Source organism: Chionomys nivalis, chromosome 19 (assembly GCF_950005125.1).
Source record: "Chionomys nivalis chromosome 19, mChiNiv1.1, whole genome shotgun sequence".
Taxonomy (NCBI): domain Eukaryota; kingdom Metazoa; phylum Chordata; class Mammalia; order Rodentia; family Cricetidae; genus Chionomys; species Chionomys nivalis.
This window is the reverse complement of record NC_080104.1, coordinates 31,211,155-31,236,621: the sequence shown is the minus strand read 5'-3', so window position 1 is coordinate 31,236,621 and position 25,467 is coordinate 31,211,155. Positions and strand designations below refer to the sequence as shown.

Below are 25,467 nucleotides of genomic sequence, written 5' to 3'. Positions count from 1 at the left end.
CAGCACCTCCTTTTGCTTCCAGGTTTCCCATGTCATATCTGGTTTTGTTTACTTTTTTGTTTGTTTTTGTTTGAGCCAGAGTCTCCTGTAGTCCAGGCTAACCTTGAATTCACTAAGTAGCTTATGACGACCTTGAACTCCTGATCCTGTCTCCCTTCCTAAACATTGGGTTTACCTGTCGGTGTGCACCTTGCCCAAGCATGGCATCTGTCTTCTCCCCGCCCAAAGCTCACATATCATCCCAGACCTGGAAGGTTTTCTTTACACCCAGCCCAGACCTCGTTGCTTCCTTGCACGGCATCTGGAATTTCAGCTCACCAGTAGTGTCAGGTGCTCCAAACCCTCACCCAGATTTAAAACAGCGGTCTCTAGAGCCCTAGAAGGCCAGAACCCCACCCTGCATGGCATTTATTTTAGCAAACTGTCATGTCCTCCTCCCTCCACTTAAAAAAAAAAAATTACAATCTATCCAGCACTATAAGGAAATGTGTTATTGGGTTCTGGGTTTCAAAGTCCACAGGGGCCTCCAGCAGCCCCAGCTACTTTTCTCCTGGGGAAGAAACAAGGCCCCAGATCACACTCACAAAAAAACCCTTACTACCAGAGATGGTGTCCTTAGTGGGTCACTCAATACATCAAAATCCTAAGTTCCAAGAGCTGGTCCTCGGTGCTGACTTGGTGGCTAGACACCATGGCCTTGAGGCTAAGTTCTGCACCTAGAGATGGCTGGGCACTCTGACTTCCCAGCAACTGTCTCCTTTTGCCTCCCTTTGCCCAGGCTTGAGCAGGATTAATCTGGCTATTAATAGTGCTGACCTCAGCCAGCAGGAGGAGCAGCCGCCCTTCCCAGCATGAAGGGGTGGGAGAGGAGTCAGCCAGAGTGGGACAAGCACCTTGCCTTCCAGCCTGGGAAGACTGGGACAATTTATCTATCCATCATGTTAGGTTTATCTCCCAGGCTGGACACATGACTTGGCAGAAGCTAGGAGACCAAGAGGTTGTGGTTGCCCAGCAGACTGGACCTGCACCCACTGTGCTCAGCCACGCTGGATTTCCAAGGCTGTAAGAAAACAGCGGGAGGCTGAGGAGATGGCATAGTTGGTAAAGTACTTGCCTTGCAAACACAAGGACCCAAGTTTGATCCCCAGACTCTACGTAAAATAATGATAATTAACACCAATAAATAATAAAGAAAAAAAAATGGGGTTGCCTGAGCACTGAGAGGCGGGCCAATACCACTGATCTAAGGGAATCATGTGAGTAGGCAGGCTAGGGAGGGGCATGGCCACCCTTGTTTCCCTGGAAAACAGATAAGAGAACCAGTCTGCCCAACTGCCCAGGAGTATCATAGACAGGCTATACCACAGGACAGCAGGAGCTCAGAAGCAACACGCAGTGGTCTCACATAAAGGTCCTCAATTTACAACCCTCCCACTCTGACCATTCAAACATTAGAGCTCCCTTTATCCACAGCTAGGGTGGGGGCTGGCCTGCGACAGATTAGCCAGTCATAACAGAAAGGAATGCTAAAGAAACCCTTAATTCAATTCAATTAATTTCACTTACATACTTCAATAATTTCATTTATTATTATTTCTGTGGGGGGGGGGTCATGCCACAGTGCACAGATGGAGGTTGGAGGTTGGTTCTCTCATTCCATATTATGGGTTCTAGGGCTCTATCTTAGGTAGGTTAGCTTGTGAAGTAACAACCTTTGCCCTCTGAGCCAGCTCACAGGCCCATATTTTATTCATTCTCAATACTGTGATTCAGTATTTTCAATACTGTCTCATTATGGTGCCTAAGCTTCTCTCCAAGTCCTGGGTTCCTGGGCTCAAGTAACCCTCTTACCTTGGCCTCTCTTAAAGGCACATGCCACCGTGCCTAGTAATAAGACTACAGTGACCACAGCAGCACTCAAGAAATAAGGTCCAATATTTAGAATACAGAGGCAGGAGGATTGCCACAAGTTCAAAGCTAGCCTGGGCTATATAGAGAGCTTCAGGTCAACCAAACTAACCTTGTTTTTAAAACAAAACAAAACCTCCAGTTGGCACCCGCCCTGTGTGTGTGTGTGTGGTATCATATTACAAATCTGACATTTTGAATCAAAAGAAAAAAGAGACTATTCACTGGAAGGTACTAGGCTAATTGGGCCAGCTCTCACTGCAAGCCTTTATAAACCAAGGGGGAAAATCACGTTTGTTTTATGTCTGTTTGTTAGCCACTGAGCCATCTCTTTGGCTCCTGGTGATTTGTTTTGGTTTTTTTGACACAGGGTCTCCATTTGCACCTCAGGGTGGCCTGAGGTTCACTGCAGTCCCCTGCCCACAAGCTTACTTTTAATTACAAATACAATGACTACAAATTGATCCAATGAGACGCAAACTCTAAAAACGACCTTCGAGTTTGTTGCTGTGTTGTCTTGGCAGTGCTAGGACCCCAACCCAGTGAGCTACCGACGCTTTTCGATTCATCAGAGCAGTACTCTGCATTAGTAGAAGAACCAGTCACTGCTGCTGGGTTTTAACGATTTCCTTCAGGAACATGGCAGTGTGTTAAAGTGCACAATGTGCAAGACCTTGGACCCAGCCCTTTCTTCCACTCCTAGTGATTTACTACTAAGGAAACACCCAGAGTGTGCAAGGTGTATCCAGGAAGACCCAGCCAATATTTATAACACAGAACTGCAGCCACTAAAAGGGATGACTCAGACCTAAATTTACTGAAGGAACTAGTGATTCACAATATGCACAAAACAAACAGAAAAGTTATGACCACCACAGAAGCTGGGCGTGGTGGTGCATGCCTGTAATTTTAGCACTTTAGGCTGGGGCTAAAGGATCACTAGTTCAAGACCAGCCTGGACTACAGAGTGAATTTGACGTCAGGATGGACTACGCAGTGAGACTGGCTCAGAGAAGCAAATAAGGGCAGCAACAAAAGCCAGTGCAGGAAGAGTGGTGGCCATGCTTCATGATGCAGAAATGGCATTTTATACTAACTTCTACTCTGTCTTCTCAGTTTTACAGAAGAAAAATGGTGAGAATGCCGCTTTCACGATGAGTCACGGAAAGCAAGCAGTTTCTTTCTTACTAACTCAGGCAATATAACAAAATCCAGCTCAAAACTAAGTAAATAGGGCTGGGCATGGTGGCACACTTTAATCTTAGCCCAAAAAAGGCAGAGGCAGGAGGATTTCTGTGAGTTTAAGGTTAGCCTCATCTACATATCCAGTTCCAGGCCAGCCAAGGTAGCACAGGGAAAGCCTGTCTCAAAAAAGACTGGAGAGCTGGCTCAGTGGTTAAAAGCACTTGTTGTTCTTGCAGAGGACCTGAGTTTAAATCCCAGCACTCACATGGTGGTTCACAATCATACATAGCCCCATTTCCAAGGACTCCAACATGGTACACATGAATGCAGGTAGGCAAAATATTCACATTCACACACACACACACACACACACACACACACACACACACACTAAAAGCAAACAGAAAAGAGTGTGCCCCTTCCTGAGCCTTGGCTTTTGTCCTCAGCCAGTTCACCTGGATCCCAGTTTCGCCTACTAGACCACCAGGTGTGCCACTGCCATACCAGCCTCCTTCCTTCCAAGGGACAGGCAAATTATGTCTTTTGTTTTCTATTGTGACTAATACTGTAGTGAAAACCTCTGCATAAACATCTATTGCTTGACTCATAGGAATTAGTCCCATACATTTGCAAAACAGAGTTACCGGGCCAAAGGGTCCCTTACAATGGTACACTTAGTATGCTCTCAACCCCTTCTCAGTGGGAGCTCAGGTTTCCACTCTTCCCAGCAGAGTCACGGGTGCTAATTCCTATCCGCTCCTCTACATCTTGCATAAGGCTATATATAGTGGGTGCTCAATAAACCAGCAAGCAATTCAATAGATGCCATCAATGAGAACAGTGAGACTAAGTACGTCGTTGTTTTTGACTTAATTTTTTTAAGATAGAGTCTCACTATGTAGCCCTAGATGGCCTGGAACTCAGAGATCCTCATGCCTCTATTTGTGATGGGCATAATCAAGTGATGGGATTGAAGGTGTGTGTCACTATGTCTGGATTAGATAAGCTTTTAATGTTTTAAAAATATTTATTTATTTATTTATATTTATTTTATGTGTGTGGGTGTTTTGCTTGCATACATGTGCATATACATGTACTTGGTGCATGCAGTACTTGGTGCATGCAGTGCCCTTGAATGCCAGAAGAGGGCATCAGACCCTCTGAACTGGAATTACAGACAGGTGTGAGCTATCCTGTGAATGCTGGGACCCAATCCCAGGTCCTATGCAAGAGCAAAGCTCCTAACTGTTGAGCCATCTCTCCAGTCCCAGGTATCCTTTTTAGAGAGAGAGAGAGAGTTAGAGAGAGAGAGAGAGAGAGAGAGAGATTGAGAGAGAGAGAGAGTTTGAGAGAGAGAGAGAGAGAGAGAGAGAGAGAGAGAGAGAGAGAGAGAGGAAATGACAAAGGGAAAAACGATGGAGTAAAGCAGAAAAAGAGAGAAAAGTTGATAGATGACAACCTCAAAGAAAAGAGAGGCAGTGATGTAGCCACCGTGGCCAACTTGTCAAAAACACAGGCAGGGGCCAGGCGAGGAGAGGGTTCCTGGGGACAGCACAGCACAAGGACACTACACAGACTGCAGAACCAGGCCTACCGGGAACCTGTCAGTGCCAGCTCTGCTCACACTTAGTTCCGAATCCAAAATGAGTAAAGTTCCTTTTTATTTGCACACACACTGACCAAGGCCCTGTCCGGATCTGCCTGTGCGTGGGGAGGGTCCGTACATTCTACCCCCTCCCCAGCAGCCGAGAGGGAACACACCGGAGAGGTTCCTTACACTTTAAGTCAGACAAATCCTCACCAAGCAGACAGAGGCTCAACTGTGACTCCTGGAAGCCAATGGCAGGCGGGAGGGAACATGAAGACAGAAGGCAGCAGGCTAGGAAGGCCAGCCTTGCTGACCACAGCACGGGGAAGTGTGATGACTGGGCTGGGGCTGACGGGAGCTGGCCACAATGATTCAAAATTGTTCCCTAAGAACGCCATTTAAAGCCGACTTCTAGCTACTGTTATTAACTGTGGATCCCACCCTGGGTGTACTTTGTGTCTTGAGAGAGAACAGACTTTGTTCTAAAGCTAACATACAGTATTAACTATTAGGAAAACAAATTTAAACACGGTGACTTCATCTTTTCTTGTTTAAAAATTATGTTGGGTTGGTGAGATGGCTCAGTGGGTAAAGGTCCCTGCACTGAGTTTGATCTTTTGTTCACATGGTAGAAGAGAGAACCAATTTCTACAAGTTGTCCCTTGACCACACGCACACACCAGGGTATACTCTTGCATGTACATATACAAATAATAATAAGTGTATGGAAAATTGCTTTTATTTGCTTGTTTTATAAGATATACTATCAAAAAGGTTCCTAGGAACACATGCAGGCAGACCATTGTATACATAATAAATAAATAAATAAATAAATCTTGTAAATAAAAAAAAAAGAAAGAAAGAAAGGAAAAGCCCTGTAAAATAGCCCTGCAGTCTCAGTTCTTCAGGAGGCTGGCTGCTTGGGAAGTTTACCTAATACCAGGATGGACAATACGGTGGGGCCCCACTGGCGGAAAAGGAGAAAGACTAGGGCTAGTGGGATGGCTTAGTGGATAAAGGCCCTTGCCACCAAGCCTGATGACCTGAGCTCAATTCCCAGCCCAGGATCATATGGTTAGGAGGAAAGGACCCACTGAGACAAGCTGTCCTCTGACCACTACACCTATGCTGTAGTACGTGTACACACACACACTGTCTGTCTGTCTGTCTGTCTGTCTGTCTGTCTATTTACTTACCTACCAGCATAGCTAAATAAATGAAATTTAATTAAAAGAAACAACAGCCGCATCAAGATGGCCGTGCCTGTCTTACTTGCCTCCTTATACAGAGATGCCCACATGGTGTCACCACCACAGCCTTGGGTGACCTTCCCTCCAGAAGTCTGTTTGTCCCCACAGTCGTGTACTGAGAAGGATCCCAGGAAGTGCCCCTGAGTCTCCTACTACTGACCTCGACCCTGAATTTAACTAGAGAAGCCACATCCAGGGTCATTATGCCAAGAAGTGATAATGGCTGTGTGCCCTGGCCAAACGGCCCCGCTAACCTCAGCACCCAGGGGTGGAGCTGCTGACAAAAACAAGACAGGGACTCTGAGACTGGTCCCCTACCCCAGGGACATGCTCTTGATTTTTTTCATTCCATTGTTAATCTCTAGGTTTTGAACCTTTTTATGATGGGAAATATTAAACATGCACAAAAGTAGAGATAATAACATAATTGCAACCTCCTCTACGTTAAATACTTAACTACTCCTGGCCAATCTTGCTTCCTCTTTACCCCCACTCACTTTACTGGCTTTTGTGTTTTGAAGTAAAGCCCAGGCTTTATCTGTAAACATCTGTAAAACTATACCTGCAGATATCTAATATTTCAATTTGTAGCTCAAGAGGACTTTTTTGGAGACAGAGTTTCGCTCAGGCTGCCCTCAAACTTGCTATCTTGGTGAGGTTTCCATTACTGTGATAAAGACCATGACCCACCCCACCCCCGAAAAAAAAGGCAAATTGGGAAGGAAAGAGATTCTTTGGCTTATTTTATAAGCTCTCAGCTGTGTCTCACACAGTGCACAGACGAAAATTAAGACAGAACTCAGGGCAGGAATCTGGAGCTGGAACTGGGGTGGAAGCCAGGGGACAGGCTGCTCACTGGCTTGCTCTTCATGGCTTGTGCACTTTACTTTCTTATATACCCAATATCACATGCCCAGGGGTGGCGGCGCCCACAGTGGGCTAGGCCCTCCCTCATCAATCGTCAATCAAGAAAATGTCCCACAGGCGTGTCTATATGCCAATCAGATGGAGGCATTTTCTCAACGGAAGTTCCCTCTTCTCAGTTGACTGTAGCTTGAGTCAAGATAAAAAAAAAATTACCAGTATTTGTACAAATACTTGTACAAAGGGACTTTTTCTTTTTTTGAGGCATGGTTTCACGTAGCCAAGCTGACCTCAAATTCACTGTGCAGCTGAGGGTAACTTGAAGTCTCGGATCCCCCTGCCTCTCCCTCTCATGCACTGGGGTCCACACAGGCACCATTGCGCTGTTTGTGGAGTGCTGGCAAAGCAAGTATCCCACCAACTAAACTCCATTTCCAACCCCCAAATGGCCTGTTAAAAGCAAAAATATTATCATACATGTGCATGCATATGTGTGTGTATTCATCTAAAAATACCCCCCACTCCCCAAAATCTTACAGTGAGCTGCAGCTATCTTGGAAGGTAGGCATATATATTTGTGTTTTTGAGACAAGGTTTCACTACATAGCCCTAGCTGTCCTGGAAATCACTATGAAGACCAAGCTGGCCTTAAACTCCCAGAGATCTACCTGCCTCTGTCTCCTGAAAGCTGGGATTAAAGGCATGTGACACCACTCTGTATGTGTATATATGTATATAACACACATCTACAAATGTTTACTATCACACACACACACACTGGCATTGGTACAAAAGAGGAAGCAAGGATATAAAGCGTATTTATAATCTTGTCTTGCTGGGAGTGTAGTTTAACAGCAATCCACAATGTTTAGTGCTTAATCCCTAGCACGCAAAAATATGCCTACCTTTCCGAAATAACTATAGCTGATTGCAAGTTTTGGGGGAGTGGGGTATTTTCCAGTGAACACACAGAATGTCTAGCATTAGTACCATGGACATACAATCCCAGCCCTGAGGAGGCAGATGCAGAAGAAGCATGAGTTCTGGGACGAATGGAACTGATTAGCACAACTGTCTCAAAAATAAAACCTCTATCTCTACAGGTAACAATCCACAGATTTCCACTATCTGAACTAGATCACCACATGTGGGGCTTTGCATTTTGCCTTTTAAGTACTTTGCATTCTTTTGTTTCCTGTGTCATTAAGTTTTTATCGAGCCAGATGTGAATTTAAGGCTAGCCTCAGATAGACAGATAGATACTGGAAACTCCTGTATCTGTATTTCCATTATTTGAGATAGGCGTCTGAGGATGGGTTCTTTTAAAGTTTCTGAAATTATCTAATATAGATTCAGTTCAGATCTAATGTGTCTGGGTGAGATGGTTAGGGACAGTTAGGACTCACGAGAAAGCAGGGATTCAGAGTCAGGCAGCAAGGACTAAAACACAGAACTAGCTCCACTGCTTGCAATGGATGGAAATGAGAGAGGAGTGTGACCAAGTCCAGCCCAGAGGCTGACCTGGTCCCATAACCTGGTGTCTCTCCGAAGAGAAGGCGGAGCCATGGAGCCTGGAGGGCCCAGGGATTCCAGTGCTACACCAGCACTGCCTGCCTCCTTCCGGGTTTATCCTGTTCCAGCAAACTGCAGCTCCCTTGCCACCCAGTTCTCTTGTTTCAGGAGCCCCTCAGCTTTGTCTAGTGGAATCACAGAGCTGGACGCGTGCTGGCCTCCTCTTCCAGGGTTCCCCAGCCAAAGAGCCCTGTCTCCATCAGGTCTTTGCTCCAAGCTTACCGCCTTGGGAGGTTCCTATTCTTCAAACCTGTGGGCAGTTAGCCAATAATTTACTGCCATATCTATCAAAAAGTCAGACCATAATGAGCACACACGTGCATGTTAGCCATAAATATTTGATAGGAAATTCTGCTAAAGGCTTTGCTGAAATCCAAGCACATTCTAACCCGCGACTGGTTTTCCACTGCATGAACGTAGAAATTCTACCCCATTATACATTAATAAAAAGAAAGTTAACAATTTTTCCCCTTGGTGAACCCCAGTTGGTTCCTAGTAGTCATATGCCATTTCCAAATTGTTTACAAACTATTAAAATTATTCTAGATCTTGATAGTCAAACCTCAAGGAGAAAAACTACAGCAATCGCAGAGGTGATGTAAGAAGTCAGTACTAGATCAGGGAGGGAGAGACAAGGATGAGAGGATTCTCTGATACGTTTAAACTTGCTCACCTAAAGTGAGATATTAATTACAAGAAGGGGAAAGACTTAATTATTAAACAATTATTTTTCCTGCTATTAAAAAAGCTGATGGCATCTTCTAATAGCAGGAAAAACAATTATAGCTCCATCTCTCATGAATATAGGTGCCAACATTCCCAGGAAAGATATTAGCAAATTAAATTTAGTGATGTTAAAGGGGGGTAATAAATCATAAGTAAGACAGGCTGACTCCAGTCGAGCAATGTTTCAATCAACATGGGGAAAAAAAAATCAGTACATTTCAGAAAAAAAGGGGTTAATCATTCAATCATATCAACAAGTAAAGGGAACTGCCATGCAAATCTAGCAGCCTGGATCCACAGTTGTCTACTAACTATGTGTGTGTGTGCATGCGTGTGTGTGTGTGTGTGTGTATGTGTGTGTTTATGTATGTGTTTTAGTCCATTATCATCATGGTGGGACATAGCTGTAAACTGTAAGCCACCCCAATTAAATGTTTTCCTTTATCAGAGTTGGCATGGTCATGGTGTCTCTTCCCAGCAATAGAAACCCTAACTAAGACAGCAGCTTATGATAACCGGTTTTGAAAATGTCCCCTAAATCAAGATTGAGGTGAGGATGCCATGACCTGTGATGTCCCAACCACCGAAATAAGACAAAAACAAGATGGAGAATATAAAAGATTTGGCAATGAATAAATAAAACACCATCACTCACAGATGATGTAACTGCACAAAATCCGAAAAAATATAGTAAGTATTATTAGCCTGGGTGAGTTGATAACAAGGTCAACAATAAAAGTTAATTCTATTTCTCTTATTTGTATGTATGATAAAAGAGCACATCTGGTGTTTAACCCTGGTTCTTAGCACGGGGCTTCAAAAGCCCAAATGTCGTTGCTACACTAAGGAGGCAGCTCGGGGAAGGCTACCAGGTAGCTTCAGGAGTTGCTCTCCAGAAGACCAAACTCAGTAACTCAAGCTTGGGGCTTTGCACTGCTGGGCTCCTGCATGGGGGTACTGAGGACCGAGTTTAGTTCTGAGCACAATGACTTTAATCAATCATGCCTACATAATGCAGCCTTTACGCAAGCTGGGTGGGGCTTCGGTGATCACACTGCTGTCCCAGGAGGGAAGTTGCCTAGACTCCACAAGCACAGACCCTGAAACTCCAGCTCTCCCTGAACTTGTCAATATGCACCCTTCAACATGATACTGCAATCCTGCATGCTGCACTTCCCCAATTCTTTTGAATTGTTCTAGTGAATTAACAGGGCTGGGAAAGGCCGCTTGTATAAGCAGTAGAGCTTTGTCTTGCATATTTCAGACTTATGTTCAACCTCCAATCCATAGCATCAAAAATTAAAATTAGTAAACCTGAGGAGGTCTGTGGGAAACCCAAAACTTATAACAAGTTGATCAGAAGTACACAAGGGAATAAGGACCACACCTGCGACTGACATCTATGTTACAGTTCCATAAAAATTCCCAGGAGAAAAGCTAAGGATGGCCAAGATGCCCTTAAAAATAAAGGCCTCACTGTTACCGGATACCAACTTAGTACAAAGTTATTGCATTATGTCAAGGTAGTATTGGAACAAGGAGTAATAAATAGATTATTGAACTAGAGACTAGAGACAACCTCATACAAGGTTGCCCTGGAACTTGCTCTTGTAGTTGAGAAAACCTGTATCTTTGTGTGTGTGTGTGTGTGTGTGTGTGTGTGTGTGTGTTTCAAAACAAGGTTTCTCTGTGTAACAGACCTGGTTGCCCAGGAACTAGCTCTTGTAGACCAGGTGGGCCTCAAACTCACAGAGATCCGCCTGCCTCTGCCTCTGCCTCCCAAGTGTTGGGATTAAAGGCGTGCACCAGCAAAAAGAAGTCTTTGTATTCAGTAGTTAATACAAGAGTATGCAGGCAACTGTATGGATTTTTTTTTTTTTTTTTTTTTTTTTTTTTTTTGGTTTTTCGAGACAGGGTTTCTCTGTGGTTTTGGAGCCTGTCCTGGAACTAGCTCTTGTAGACCAGGCTGGTCTCGAACTCACAGAGATCCGCCTGCCTCTGCCTCCCAAGTGCTGGGATTAAAGGCGTGCGCCACCACCGCCCGGCCTGTATGGATTTTTTAATATTTATTTATTTATTTGTTATGTATACAATATTCTTTGTGCATGTATGCCTGAAGGCCAGAAGAGGGCAGCAGACCCCATTACAGATGGTTGTAAGCCACTATGTGGTTGCTGGGAATTGAACTCAGGACCTTTGGAAGAGCAGGCAATGCTCTTAACCGCTGAGCCATCTCTCCAGCCCCCATGTATGGGTTTTTTTTAATTGTCTTTTTTTTTAAGTGGTGCACACCTTTAATCCTATCACTTGGAAGGCAGTTCAAACCTAACTTGTTCTACACAGTGATTTCCAAGGCTGCATAGAAAGACACTGTCCCTAAAAACAAAAGAAAAAAAAAAGGAAGAAAGGAAAGGAGGGAGACTTTGTATACATGTATATAATTCTCCAAAATAAATAAAATTATAATTTTTAAAATAATAATAAATCTGAACTACCAGACTACAATAAAGATAAATTCTAGAAGGGCTACACATCTAAAAGAGAAAGACGAACTCTAGATTCTAGCAGACAGCATAGACAAACTTCCTGACTCATGCACAGGCAATGAATTTTAAACAGAATAACAAAAGCTTTACTTAACCAAAGGAAAAGGCTGATTAACTGAACCACTGCACCAGAATGAAGATGGGCCAAGTTGCTGGGGAAGTAGCTAGGCGTGAAAGCATACATGGGGCCCCAGGTTCAAACCACATGTGTGCCGTGCACACACACAAACATGCATATACAAGATGCTCAAGTCATCAAAAGTCTTGAAAAGCAAGAGAGGGACTGACTGGGGACTGGGCAGATACTGTTCTGGGAAATGAGTTGAACAGCTCTATTGTACAACGTAGTGACTGCATTCACCAATAATGCGAGACTAAGCGTTCTCACCACACACACACACACACACACACACACAAAAGCAATGTTAATTCTGTGAGGGAATTCATACATTAGCTCAATGTAGTCATTCGACAATGTGTACACATAACAAACATGTTAAAATAGGCATGATGGCACACACCTATAATCCTGACACTTGGGGAAACTGAGGTAGGATTATCAGTTGAGGGACAGTCAAGGGTACTTAGTGAGACTCTGCCTCAAAAAAGAATATATAGGAAAAAATGCCAAGCATGGTGTCACACGCCTTTAAACCCAGCACTCAGGAGGCAAAAGCAGGCGGATCCAGCCTGGACTACACAAGCCATGACTGGAGAACTGTGTTCAATTCCTAGAACCCACAAGGCGGAAGCTGAGAACCTACCCCTGAAAGGGGCCCGCTGGCCTCCACACTCATGCTAAAGTCCAGGCAGACCTTGAACTTGCAATCCTCCTGCCTCAGCCTCCCTAATGGCCAGAATCACAGTCCTAGAGCCATCCTTCCCTTCCCCCACTCACCATTCCCAAGCCTCTCATAGTCTCTCTCTAAACAGCTAACTGAAGTGCCAAAGCCCAGTGCTTAACAGTGCGGTTTCTAGGACCAACAGCATGGGGTGTCACCTAAGCCACCGCGTGAGGGAGACTCAGCCTCTCTGAGCCTCAGCACCCACCTAGGAATCAAACAAGCATTCCATAAATGTCAACTTGCAAACGTTTTCTTCTTTACTCTCTCTGTTTGCCCCTCTTCTATTTTATTATTATTATTTTCAACTCTGTGTATTCACTTATTTGAGAGGGGGTGAAATACCACCGTATACATATGAAGGTCAAACAACAAACTGAGGGAGTCACTTCTCTCCTTGCATCATGTGATCAAACAGAGGTCATCATGCTTGGCAGCACGGGTCTTTACCCACTGGCCCAGAAGCCATCCCCTGCCAACACCACACTCCTCAGGCAGCACTTGCATGCTTCCTCATCCTTCCTGCTTGGATACTTAGAAGAAAAGCTTTCTGTTTTTGTTTGCGTGTCGGTTTTTTTGAGACAGGGTCTTTCCATGTAGGCTAAGCTAGCCTTGAACTCAGGATCCTCTTGTCTCTGCCTCCCAAAGTGCTATTGGGATTACAGGTGTGTACCACCGTAAGAAAAACATTTTGAGGGCTGGAGAGATGGCTCAGAGGTTAAGAGCACTGACTGCTCTTCCAGAGGTCCTGAGTTCAATTCCCAGCAACCACGTGGTGGCTCACAACCATCTGTAATGAGATCTGGTGCCCTCTTCTGGCCTGCAGGCACACATGGAGGCTGAACACTGTGTATACAATAAATAAAAAAATCTTTAAAAAAAAAAAGAAAAAAAGAAAAACATTTTGAGCCAAACATGGTGGTTCATGCCTATGATTTCCGCAGTCAGATCTCTGAGGGAGATATCCATGAATTTGTCTGGCTTTTACACAATGAGTTCCAGACCAACCTGGGTTACATTATAAGACCCTCGTCTTAAAAAAAAAAAAAAAAAAAGGAAAAAACACACAAATATGTATTCTTTGTATCTGGAGCCTCCTGGCATGTTTTTGTATGTTTTTGTTCCCTTTGATTCTCCTCTTGTCCACCAGTATGGCCTCTGCCTCCCTATCCTGAAATGAAAACACCCAAGTGGAGCTATGACTGGTACGCAAGGCCATGTTCCTCCTGCTTGACTAGCCTGACATTATGCCCTCGTAGTTGGGAAATGGATGCATCAGCAATTAAGATGATAGTCAATGTTTTCCAATTAGCAGGAAAACAATGTTGTAGTTCAATGATAGGACACTTGCCTAACCTGCTCAAGTCCTCGAGTCTGATCTCCAGCACCATAAGGGAAGGGTTGGTGATAGCGAGGAAGGCAAGATGGCTCAGAGGGTATGGGCACTTGCCAGCAGGCCTGACAACCTGAGTTCCATCCACGTGGTAGAAGGAGAGAATCAATCCCAAAAGTTGTCCTCTGACCAACAACCCCCACCATATACACATCATAACACACACACATGCATACACACGCACGCACACACGCACACAATCATTCTTTTAAAAGACAATAGCTTCAGTTTTCAGTTCTCGTTCAGAACTCCTTTCTTTAAACTTGGCTTGGATCCTTACAAACAAGATAATCTCAGACTTTCTGCATATGGTTATATGGCCTTTTAAAAACTGAGTGACTGGCTTTTTACAGAGACTCAGCTCTTTTGTATTTATTTTTAACTGGGGGGGTGGCTGTGCATATGAGTGTGGTGGGCATCAGACCCTAGAGCTGGCATTACAGGGGACTGCCAGATATGAGTGCTGGGAACCTAATATCGGGTCCTCTGGAAGAGCAATAATTGCTCTTAATCACTGAGCCACCTCTACAGCCCTTATCATGGGCTGTGGTCACCAGCTGCCGTGAGTGCCAGCTGGAGCACGTTTTAGACAACAGGAACAGTTAACACAGCTAATGTTTACTGTAGAATGACATAGTACTGGGCACAGAGCTAAATGCCTTGCATACTTGACCTCCTTCAGTCCTCACATCAACCGGAGGTGGACACAGTCATCAGCATGGATGGGCAGAGTCATGGTCACTAGGGAAATTGTTTTGAGTTCAAGAGTCAATTCACCGTTCTAAACATTTCACAAAAAAAAAAAACAAAAAAAAACAACTGGCTGTATATGTGTTTACTTATTTTTCCAACTTAATTTTTTTTTTTTTTTTTTTTTTTTTTTTTTTTTTGGTTTTTCGAGACAGGGTTTCTCTGTGGTTTTGGAGCCTGTCCTGGAACTAGCTCTTGTAGACCAGGCTGGTCTCGAACTCACAGAGATCCGCCTGCCTCTGCCTCCCGAGTGCTGGGATTAAAGGCGTGCGCCACCACCGCCCGGCTCCAACTTAATTTTAACTCTTGGTAAAGTTTGATGAAAAAGATTTAAGCTGAGAATAGGTCTCCAGGTTATAGTGCATGTGTATACAAGTGTGTGAGTACCAGGGTGTGGCCCTGCCTGTGCATGTAGGAAGGGCTGTGGGAGTGTGTATGTGTTCACATCTATGCAAATGCAAATCTGGGGTAGGGGCATGCATGTGATCATGTAAACGAGCCTTCCTGCCTACGTGGGGTCATGTGCATGTGCCTGACTGGGGTAGGGAAGGGATCTTCCTTCCACGGAGGATCCAGGCTGCCTGCTGGCCGAAGAGTAGGCATTCCAGAGAGCCCAAGGAACCAGTCTTTCTAGAACCCTGCCCATGTCACAGTAAATCAGGCCTGCAGCAGGGAAGCCACTCTGAGGGCAAGCTCTGAGGAATGCTCCAGTGCCACCACATTTAACCCCTCAGCCAAACAGGCTGGCACTGCAGACCTGGCCTCTAGGCTCGCCTTTCTGCAGAGGCACATGGGGCAAAACAAGAACGAAAGTACAGGACGATAGGAAGTCATTTATTACCTACGAAGAACTGACAGAAGCTATTCCAAAAGTAAGACAAAAAACTGTGCAGACAACGATTCTCATGTCAAAGTACCTATGGGCAGCTCCAGGCAGAGCATGCGGCTAGAAAATGAAAATGGTTTTTGTTTTGTTCTGATTTAGACAGGGTCTCATTATGCAACCCTGGCTGCACTGAAACTCAGAGATCTACCCACCTCTGTCTCCTTTGTTGCCGGAACTATAGACCTGCGTTACCATGGACATGGTTTCGATACTGCTATTTGTGGTAAGAATTTTTAAAAAGTCAAACAATGGAAGTCAGTCTCAATCTTCCCCTCCTCCGGGGACCGTCTGGCTGCCCTAGGCTAAACTCACAATCTTCCTACTCGGTTTACAGACTTGAGCGCTAGCTCAGGTGTGCACCACTACACCCAGCCAGGAGAGTGAATCTCTCAAAAAGCTGCCACAACACGTCAGAATATTCAAAGTAGTTCCTTCTTGGTCACATGCTGGTAGTTTGGTTTGGCTTAGATTTCTGTTGTCTTTTCTGAAGTTCTGGCAATGAGATGTGTGACTTTTAAGGCTACAAAGTAATAATGAACAGCAATAAGAAAGAAAAGAAAATGCCAAATAAACAAAACAGTAAGACAAATAAGGAATCCAGACTTCAGAAATCCCTTACATAGCCTCCAAGTTCCTTGCAACAGGGATCTTGTCATGCTCAGTTGTGAGGATAACTATGGTCAGGACAAGTGAGGCAGAGGGACCCAACAAGGCAGTGCCTGAGGGCAGCTGTGACCCACACAGATGTGCCTGGATCAAGGCTGGATGAAATGGCAGCAGAGCCCAGGGTCATGATGGGTACTTGGGGAGCCTGGATAGTTCTTATAACCTCAGAGTCAGTTCCCTCCAGAAATTCAAAGTGTCCTTAAGCCCCCAAGAAATAAGAGGGAGCCAGACAAGCAAGTGCTTTTCATGGGCTAGACAAAGCAAGTAGGAGGCCCTGACAAAATCAGGCACTGAGACAGTAACACAGAAGTCTGGCCCACCTTCCTCCTATACATGCTTCCCTGGCTGTGCAACCTTTTAGTAACCAACATTCGGTGAAGGCTAAACAGACTCCCTGTCAGTTCTAAGGAGATTCAAGCTGGCAGGAACGTGTAACTCTAAAGGCACAACAGGCTTCTTTCTGTCTTTATTATTCAGTGTGTCAGGCCTGTCTATAGGATGGTACTAAGATGAGCAGGAGTACACGGAGAAAGCAGTGACCTGCACCCCAGAGCCCCTCCCAAGAGCTGAAAACAGTTACAACAGGCAGAAGTACTTTTGCCCAAAACTGGCTCAAAGATCAATGAGGTCACTTCCTGTCTGACAGTCTTTCTCTAAGTCCTGGCACCTGTGAAGAGCCCCCTGAAAGGTCGTCTCATGTCACTGCTTCTCCAGACTTCTAGCGACAGACAGCGTCCTCACGGAGGCCCCTTTATTCACTGCCTCCGTAGCACACTGTCCTGTGATCCTGTGCTTTCAGTATTCATCCGTTTCCAGCTTCAACTCTGTTCAGTGATCCTTACCCCAACCTGTGCTATCAGGAAAACATTAGAGCTGGGCACTCTTAATTAAAAAATACGAGACTTTCGCAAAGTCAATACTGCTATGCTGAAAAGCTCTTATTAGGGCCTGGACACAGGCAGCACCCTCTAGCACACCCATCAAGGATTTTAAGAGAGGTCTATCAGCCGTAGATCCCTGAGATCTCTGAGCCCTGGCTCCTTAGAGGGAACTGGTCTGTAGGTGGCACAGTGCCAGCCTGCTCCACGGAGCTCTGCTCCCTGCTCACAGCACAGTACCAAAAAGAAAGGAGGCAGCAACCTGAGCTGGCAGAGGGCTTTGTCAGCTGCCCACACTTGGGACCGATGCCCCATGCCCAGAGTGCCATCCACACACAGGCAGCAACTGTCACTCTCAGACACAGATCACTGACTGACGAGGAGCTGATGGACAGCAAGTGTACAGCTGCCACTGTACTGTCCCTGAGCCCCTGTGGCTTAGATGTCCCATCCAACAGCCTGGGCTTTCCAAGCTTCTCCACACTGCCGCTCCCAGTACTACCCTTGACACCTTCTCACCTTCTTTGTGCTCTTGGCAGTGACAATGTCCATCCTGGCCCTGACCTTCCTCCCTAACCCCATGTGAGCACATCCACCTGCCCAGGTGCCTAGATGTTCTACACAGTATGTGGGCCAGGTTTGTCCACAGAAGTGACATCTGAGACCTCATCAGAAAGGCAGACTTGATGACTCATGCCTATAATCCCAGCATCTAGAAAGCGGAGGCAGGAGGATTATTGCCAGTTCAGTGTCAGTGGGCTACACAGCAGTAGCTAACTTGGGCTACAATGTGAGACGCTGTTTCAAGAAAACGAAACCAGTCCAGTGAGATGAGACCAGGGTAAAAATACTCGTTTGGTTCCTGGAACGCACTGGCAGAATGAAAAAAACTGACTCCTAAAAGTTAGAGCAACGCATGCACACACACACACACACACACACAAAAGAAACAGAGTTTCAGTAAAAAGTCTGGGTGATCTGAGGACACAGCGAGGGTGAGAAGGTGGGATGTACTCGGTACTGAGCAAGGAGTCAATGGAGGGCGAAGCTTGTTTTCATTCCTCTTGCTCCAATCTCACCAAATCGATTCCTCCTTCTCCTTTCCTTGCCACGGGTAAATCACATTAGCCATCCCAAATCCCACGCTAGACGCCTCAAACGCTTGAACATCCATCCCACTCAGCCTTGGCCCCTCCTGCCTCATCTGTGCATTTGCACAACCAAGCCTCGGCCGCATGTCTGTCTCCCTGGCAGACTGTGAGCTCTGTGAATAAATGGCTTTGACATATCTCTGACTCCCAACAGCCAGCACTGTGTCTGACACACGAGCTGCAAAAAGTTAAATGTTTACTGAACAAATGCAAAAACAAGTAGGTGTTCGGGGTAGGGGAGAAGTTAGGAAGGTGTGTCAGATGGCAGGAATCAAGACAAGATGCAAAACTCATGGGGTGTTTTTTTTTTTGTTATTTTTTTTCCCTTGACTTTATAGTTATTCTGGGAATAAAGTTAAGTAGATGGGAAAATCTGACGTGGCAAAGACAGAAATGTGGAAGGGATTTTTTTTTTTAAATGAAAATATTTCTAGCTTGCTTTCTCCTTCAAATTACACCCCACTAACTTGCTGAGAGGAGTATTAACAGGTTCAAGGTCACCTCATAGTTCAGTGACCAAGCTGGATAGAACATAAGCCCAGCTTCGGCTGGGTGCAGTTTGTGTCCTGGGTGCAGTTTGTGTCCTTCGCTATACAGTGGTCCAGAGGGTTATAAGGTGGGTGGGGAACGATAAGACGGTTAAAGATGAGCTAAGTGCCTGGGAGGGGCAGGACTACCCCCAGAGAAGGCCACAGCAAAAGCTGGAAGATGAGCTCAAGGTGTGTGGGGGGTGCCATTTGTGACTCTGTCTCAGCACTTGCAAAGCATATAAGTGGAAATGGAAATTGGGCTAGGAGTCACTGTGACAAACCCACTCCCAACACCCAGTTCTGCAAACAGTTCTAGGCGAGGTTCCAGTAGAAGGGCCAAGGTTCAAACTACACGAATCTGGGTGGCCTTGATGAACTGGCATATCTTCATGCCACACAAAGTCTTACTCCTAAGGTCCCTGGAGCACCTGCAGTCTGTCCTGAATGTGGCAGGAAGGCGGATAAGCATCCTATGTTAACTGTCTTGAGGTAGGAAGCAGGATTCTTTGCCTTAATCCTAGGGGAGTTCCGCTCCCCACACCCTGCAGGGCATTTCATGACTCATCTTAATGAGGGAGGCTGTGTAAAAAAGGCCAAAGATGGCTAACCAGCAGGCAAATGGAAGGAACTGGAGAGAGGACTCAAGCATCACACTCAGAGCCCCCAACTCTTCAGGCCTAGGATTAAGACATCATTACAGGAAGCCCCTGGCTGTTCCGGGTGCAGATGGAGATGCCACAGCACTTCATTTGGTGTCCTCGACATTCTAAAGCTTCCAGAATAGAAACAGTTGCCTCCCAAATCTGACAAATCATTCATTCATTTATTCATTCACTAGGTAATGTTTTATTGAGGCCTTACTATGTGCCAAGGGCCATTCCAGAGCTATCGATACAATCTTCAGAGCGGAGAGCCTGCCCTTTGGATCTCATATTCTACTGGGTGGAGACGGACTACCACAGCAAACCACTAAGCGCCAGGGCTGGCAGTGAGATGTGCTATGAGAAAAGGAAAAAGCGGCACAGGGGTGGGGGTGGGGGTGGATTGGGAAGGTCAAGTGCTATGTGGGGGCTAGAGGCCAGAACGGGGCAGCAGCCAAGCCTCACAGAGGCAAAGCTGAAGAGGCAAGATAGGGAAAGGGAGCCACACTAACATTCCTGGAGAAGGCTAGGGCAAAGGCCCCAGAGTGGGAGTGTCGAGGTGTGTTCAAAGAGCAGGAAAGCCTGAGAAGCCTGGCAGACAACCATCCATTCATTTCTTCAGCTAACGCTCACTGGGGCCCCATCTGTTGGCCAGGCCTTAAGTGGTAAAAATCAGTAAGGTGCCCCCACACAATGAACTTACAAAGCTGGGGAGTGGGGATAAAAAAAACCTGGTTAAAAAAAATTTACAGATTCAGGCTTAGCGACACACACCTATAATCCTAGTACTTGGGAGGCAAGTCCAGTCTCAGCTACAAAGCAAGACTGACTCAAAATAGAAACCCAAACAGACAGAAATATAATTACAGCTAGGCAGAAGGCTTCCGGCATAGTGAGTCTAATGCCCTTACACAATTTGGGGGTGAACGATCCAGCAAGGACCCTAAAATATATGTCACTCCATCTGACACAATGCTGGCGGTGCTGAATTGATCACTTGTTCCTTCTTAATAACAACAAGAAACAAAAAAGCCCTCCAGATGCTAGACTTGCAGAGAACATCTTCTAAGTTGTAAGTGTACACTAGGTGTGTTTGCCACAACCGGGGAAGCCTCAAAATAAGAGTAGGCACCAGATGAAAAAACCCAGGAGAGGCCACAGAGTGGAGGCATGGACATGGTAGGCCAGCTCTGTGGTAATTTATGAACTAAGACTGGTCTCCTAAGCCCTCCAGACATCAAGAAGGCACGACACAAGGCCCAGGGTCTGTTATAAGGGGTGGCCACCGCGACCCACTGGTATCACCAGTGTCCTGACGCACAGGGAAGACCGTACCTGCCTCTCCACCAACTGCTTAGGATCCAAGGCGGGGATTCAGAGCACAGACCTCTGTCTGGGAGAGCCTGGTAGACCAAACTGTGGGGGAGGATTTGGCCCAGAAGAGCTCTGGCCTAAGAGATGCCAGCTCTGTTTTTTCCAACTCAATGAATGTACCCTTCTTCACAGGACAGTAGAGTTCAAAGATGCCTTGCCCAGTCCCAGCATGCACCCACAGAACAGAGTTTAGCACTGTTGATCAGGAGCTGGACATCAAATTAAGTCAATCCATACTAGCTGGATCCAGATCTGACCAAACAGATGAGGAGGTACCGGTGGGTGTAGACGTCACCAGTTGCCAGCAACCACCTCAAAGACAGAGGCAGGTGAGAAGGAGGCTGTGTGAGTCTTCACCAGTCCCTAACGAAGCTACTGAAGAGAAATAAATGCTCAGGGTCCCTCCTTGCAAGATGGGGTGAGACGAGACATACTCCCCACTGCCCCTGTGCCCCAACTCTGACCCCCGGCCAAACAGGCTCTGGGGTTTGCAACCTCAAATCTTCTATACTACCCAGACTATCTTCTGTCCTGGTTTATAATCCTCAAGACATCCTTAGCTCTGATGCTGAGCTCTGTCTAGAACACTTAAAGGAGAGCGGGTACCAACCTGCCCCCTTGGCCTTGACCCTGACTTAACCCAAGCACACTTTTTAAGACTGGCAAGACCATCTCCTCTCTCCTGATCCCATTTCAGGACTGCCCACCACTTTCCAGTTCAGAAATGACCCCAGGCTTATCCACAACTAGGGTTCAAAGTGGTTCCTAGGTTAGCCTGGGCCTTTGCCAGAAACGATTCTACATATGGGAAGAAGGCTGGGACCAAGATTATGAAGAAAAGTCCCTACAAAATGAGCCTCAGCTTCTTCTCTAAAGAGTTGCCCTTTCCACCTCCTCACCTCCTCCAGCCTAGGAGGGTTTTACTTTGTAATCACCCTGTTTACTGCCACTTTGAGGGTTTCAGGATAGATGAGGGAGGAAGGCTTTGTTGGGAATAAGGAAAGGGGTGTGAGCCCTGAGCTTTGAGACAGGGGAGTAAACCCTCTACCTAGGAGCCAGCCAAGCATGTTAGAAAACACACGCACGCACGCGCACACACACACACACACACACACTAAGTAGTGCAAGGCCAGCTTAGGATGGGGGTTGGGGAGGGGAGGCAAGTTTATGTTTGGCACCTGGGAAAGGTGGAACAATAACCAAAGCTTTCTCCATGCTTTTGCTAAACAGTGGGAATGGCTACTTGGCATTGTTCCAATTATGCTTCTGTGGGCTGGAAGGCTACTGACTGTACTCCCCTGTCCCCAAATTTTCCAGCGCTCCAACCTGGGAACAAACTAGAGGGAAGAGGTGTGCAAATACTCCAACCTCTCCTGGTGGTCACCGAGGTCCGCTAGACAGGACCACCTGCTGAGCCACAAGCACATCCTTGGCTTCCTCAGGAAAGGGGTCTGACTCAGAACCATGCCACTCATCTTTTAAGATTCCCCTCAAACCGTTCCTCTCCTGTGACATCCTCAGCTCTTCGGACTACTTCCCCTCCTCGCCCTCTAAATCTCCAAGAGGCCTGGTGTTTGCCTCTTTACAAACAGGCATGAGCCTTACTCTCTCTCCTTCCCCCAGCTCCAGACAAGTGCGCCTCTTTTCGACTCAGCTAAACACAAAGCACAGTACCTGGCAGAAGGCAAAGGCTTGGGAACTGTTTCTGCCACGCCTGATAACATGCACCTCAAAGGCATAGGAAGTGATGGACAGAGGAGTACAGAACCAATCACACAAACAGAATGGTAAAAATCAGCAGACACAAAACATGCAGGGGATGCTTCATGGGGATTAAGGGGAGTCAAAGGAAACTTAACCAGAGACCATACCAGTCCTTACCCTTCTTGAATTCCTCCAGCATGGCATCCAGCTTGGTGTCATGGAAAACAAAATGTACCGGGTGGTTGTAGAAGCGAGTGATAGTCTTGAGCGGGGTGCAGTCATCAGGGTCCACGAAAGCCAAGTCTTTGACATAAAGGATATCTACGATATTGGATTGCTCATCTTCAAACACAGGAATGCGAGTATAGCCACTTTCCATGATCTCCGACATGGTGTTGAAGTCCAGGATGGCATCACTGCGGATCATGAAGCAGTCGTGGAGCTGGGTCATGATATCCTCCACAGTTTTGGTCCTTAGTTCCAGGGCGCCCTGGATCATATTTAATTCCTCCTTCACCAGGTCATTATAGGGCTCTGTCACCTTCAACATCTCCATCAGCTTCTCCCGATTGTAAACAGTGCGAATCTCCTGACCCAAGAAGAAGTCCAGGAGTTTGCTGATGGGGAAACTCAGAGGAAAGGTGAGCAGCATAAAGACTTTGGTGAGAACAATAGTGTTGGCACCCACTGCCAGCCCGTGTCGGGAGCACAGGGCTTGAGGTAAGATCTCCCCAAAGATGACAATGCCAATAGTGGATGAGGCCACTGCCATGATGCCAGACCCGATGAGGTTGTCTAGAAGGATGGTGAGGGAGGTGTTGACCAGCACATTCCCCAGGAGCAGCGAGCAGAGCAAGTAGTTGCCCTTGCGCCGGATGGGCTCTATCTTGCGGGCGTACCTTCTCTCCTTTTCAGTTCCACAGTTCTGCACGATGCGCAGCTCCATCGGGTCCAGGGCCATAAGCCCCAGGTTGAGGCCAGAAAATATACCCGACAGCACTAACAGCACCAAAACGAGAAGGATGTGCAGCCAGAGAGGCAGAAACCTCCCATGCTCCTCCACCATGAAGAGCAGGGAGTCCTTGTCTGTCCATTTGAACCAGGGCCCGTCCACCCGGGCCCGGGTGCACAGCGCGTACAGCTTCATGTTCTCGCTCCTCCTCAAGAACTTGGTGATCACCACTAGCATCCCCGACGTGTTCCCGCGGCTCACGTTGACCAGTCGCTGGACCACTAAGTCCTTGGTGAGCTCCAGGCAGTTGGTGGAGTTGTGGACCGTCTCGGCGTCGTCCACCTCAGTGAAGGAGATCAGGTTGCTGGAGATCTCGCTCAGGCTGTGGCCGTAGAGCCTCAAGTTCACCATGCTGCCCTCGGACACGAAGATGATGCCATCCGGGTTCATCCCGCACGACTTGTTGCAGCTCGCCAGCCTCATGCCCAGGATCACGCTCTGCTGGGGGCTGCTCTGGCCGCTGGCCGCCCGCGTCCACAGCGGCAGCAGTAGCGCGGCCAGGAGGAGGCGCCCTCGGGCCGGCCAGCCGTCCCGCCGCCCGCCCCCGCCCCCCGGCGCCATGTTGCTCCGGCCCCGCCGCTGCCCGCGCCCCGCCGCGCGCCTCATTCGGCGCCGCCGCTCCTGCTCTCCTGCCGCTCCGCCGCCGCCGCGCCAACTGCCCCAGCAGCGGGCCTGACGTCAGGCCGCGCCCCGCCCGCCCCGCCCCGCCGCCCCACGCCTCTTATTTGCATGAGAGGTCCCGCCCCTACACGCGCTCACGCGCCCGGCTTAAGGAGGTCTGCGCGCTTAAGGTGGAACGGCGCTGGGCAAACGCGAGAGCCCGCGGCAGGGGTGCGCCCAGCCAAGCCTCCGCGTGGAGCCCGGCTTCTCCCGCGCTCCCCCTTAGGGAACCCGGCTCCCTGGCCCCGCGCGCCCTGCTCCTTCCGGATCCTCTGCACGCTGTGGCTCTGCTCTGGGGCGGTGGCGCTTCTCCTCGGGCACAGGGAGGAAAATGCATTTCCCGATTTAGAAAAAGAAAAGGGAACCTGAGGGCTTAGGCTGGCATCGCAACCTCCTCACTTCTGGGATTTTTGCTGACCTTGACCCGAGACCAGAAGTAAGTGGTCACTGCTCTCCAGCTTCCCCCATCCACCGCTCACTTCTGCCTAGGCGCTCTACCCGACCTCTAAAGCGCCTAGAGCGGCCAGGCTCTAACTCAGGTTGACCACCTGTCATTTCTATTTAGGGCTGGGTTTTCATTGAATACCCAATATGTGCCAAACACTTGTTTCAGCCTCTGACGATATAGTAATGAACAAGTTAAAACCTTTGTCCATCGTAGTTTACAGCCTAGAACTGGAAGGATGGCGGTCAGCAGATAAACACATACAGAACAGTTATTGACTCTTTCTGGCAACACAAAGTATTTTGCCTCTGTAAGAACCTAGGCACATGGTCCTGCGCTGTGCCCTTAATAATAAACTGGTAACAAGTACAAAAAAAAAAAGAACCTAGGCACAAATCCTAGGCCTTTCAGATTTCCACTGTTAATCCTAGTTCCTGTCTGTAAATGACAGTAGGAACGAATGCTTTGTTTTGTTGAAACAAGGTCTTAGGTAGCCCAAGATAGCTTTGAACTTTCAAAATCCGAGGCTGACCTTGAACTCCTGGTCTTCCTTCCTTCACCTCCCAAGTGCAGGGTTTACAGGTACGAACCACCATGCCTGGGTTGACTGTGTTTTTTAGTTACAGTTTTAGTTTTTAAGTTGATGGCTGAAAGAATGATAACAGCACCACCTGGCTAAGCATGTGGGAACAATTGGCTTACACACTGAGCACGACAGGACAACGCTCTGTGAAGAGGCTTTGCTATGGAGTAATAGTTGCCGCTGCCGGCTCTTTCAGGACTATACCCTTAACCCCAAATTGTGGTGAGTGGCCAGCTGAGGCAGCTGCATGTGGAAATGAACAGAGAGGTGTGGTAGCCTTGAGATCACCACTTCCTGAACGGCCCTGCTTGGA

General features: G+C 47.1%; 1 protein-coding gene across 2 annotated transcripts in view; it reads right to left on the bottom strand.

Annotated features, from left to right (window-relative positions):
- The window catches only part of Cnnm4 (cyclin and CBS domain divalent metal cation transport mediator 4), a 43,146-nt gene extending 19,059 nt beyond the window's left edge, over positions 1-24,087 (bottom strand). For both annotated transcript variants that reach the window (XM_057751404.1, XM_057751403.1), the window contains exon 1: positions 22,632-24,087. In XM_057751404.1, coding sequence (XP_057607387.1) covers positions 22,632-24,072 — 1,441 coding nt within the window. In that variant the 5' untranslated portion in view covers positions 24,073-24,087. The remainder of the gene's footprint in view (positions 1-22,631) is intronic.
- Positions 24,088-25,467: the final 1,380 nt, after the last annotated feature.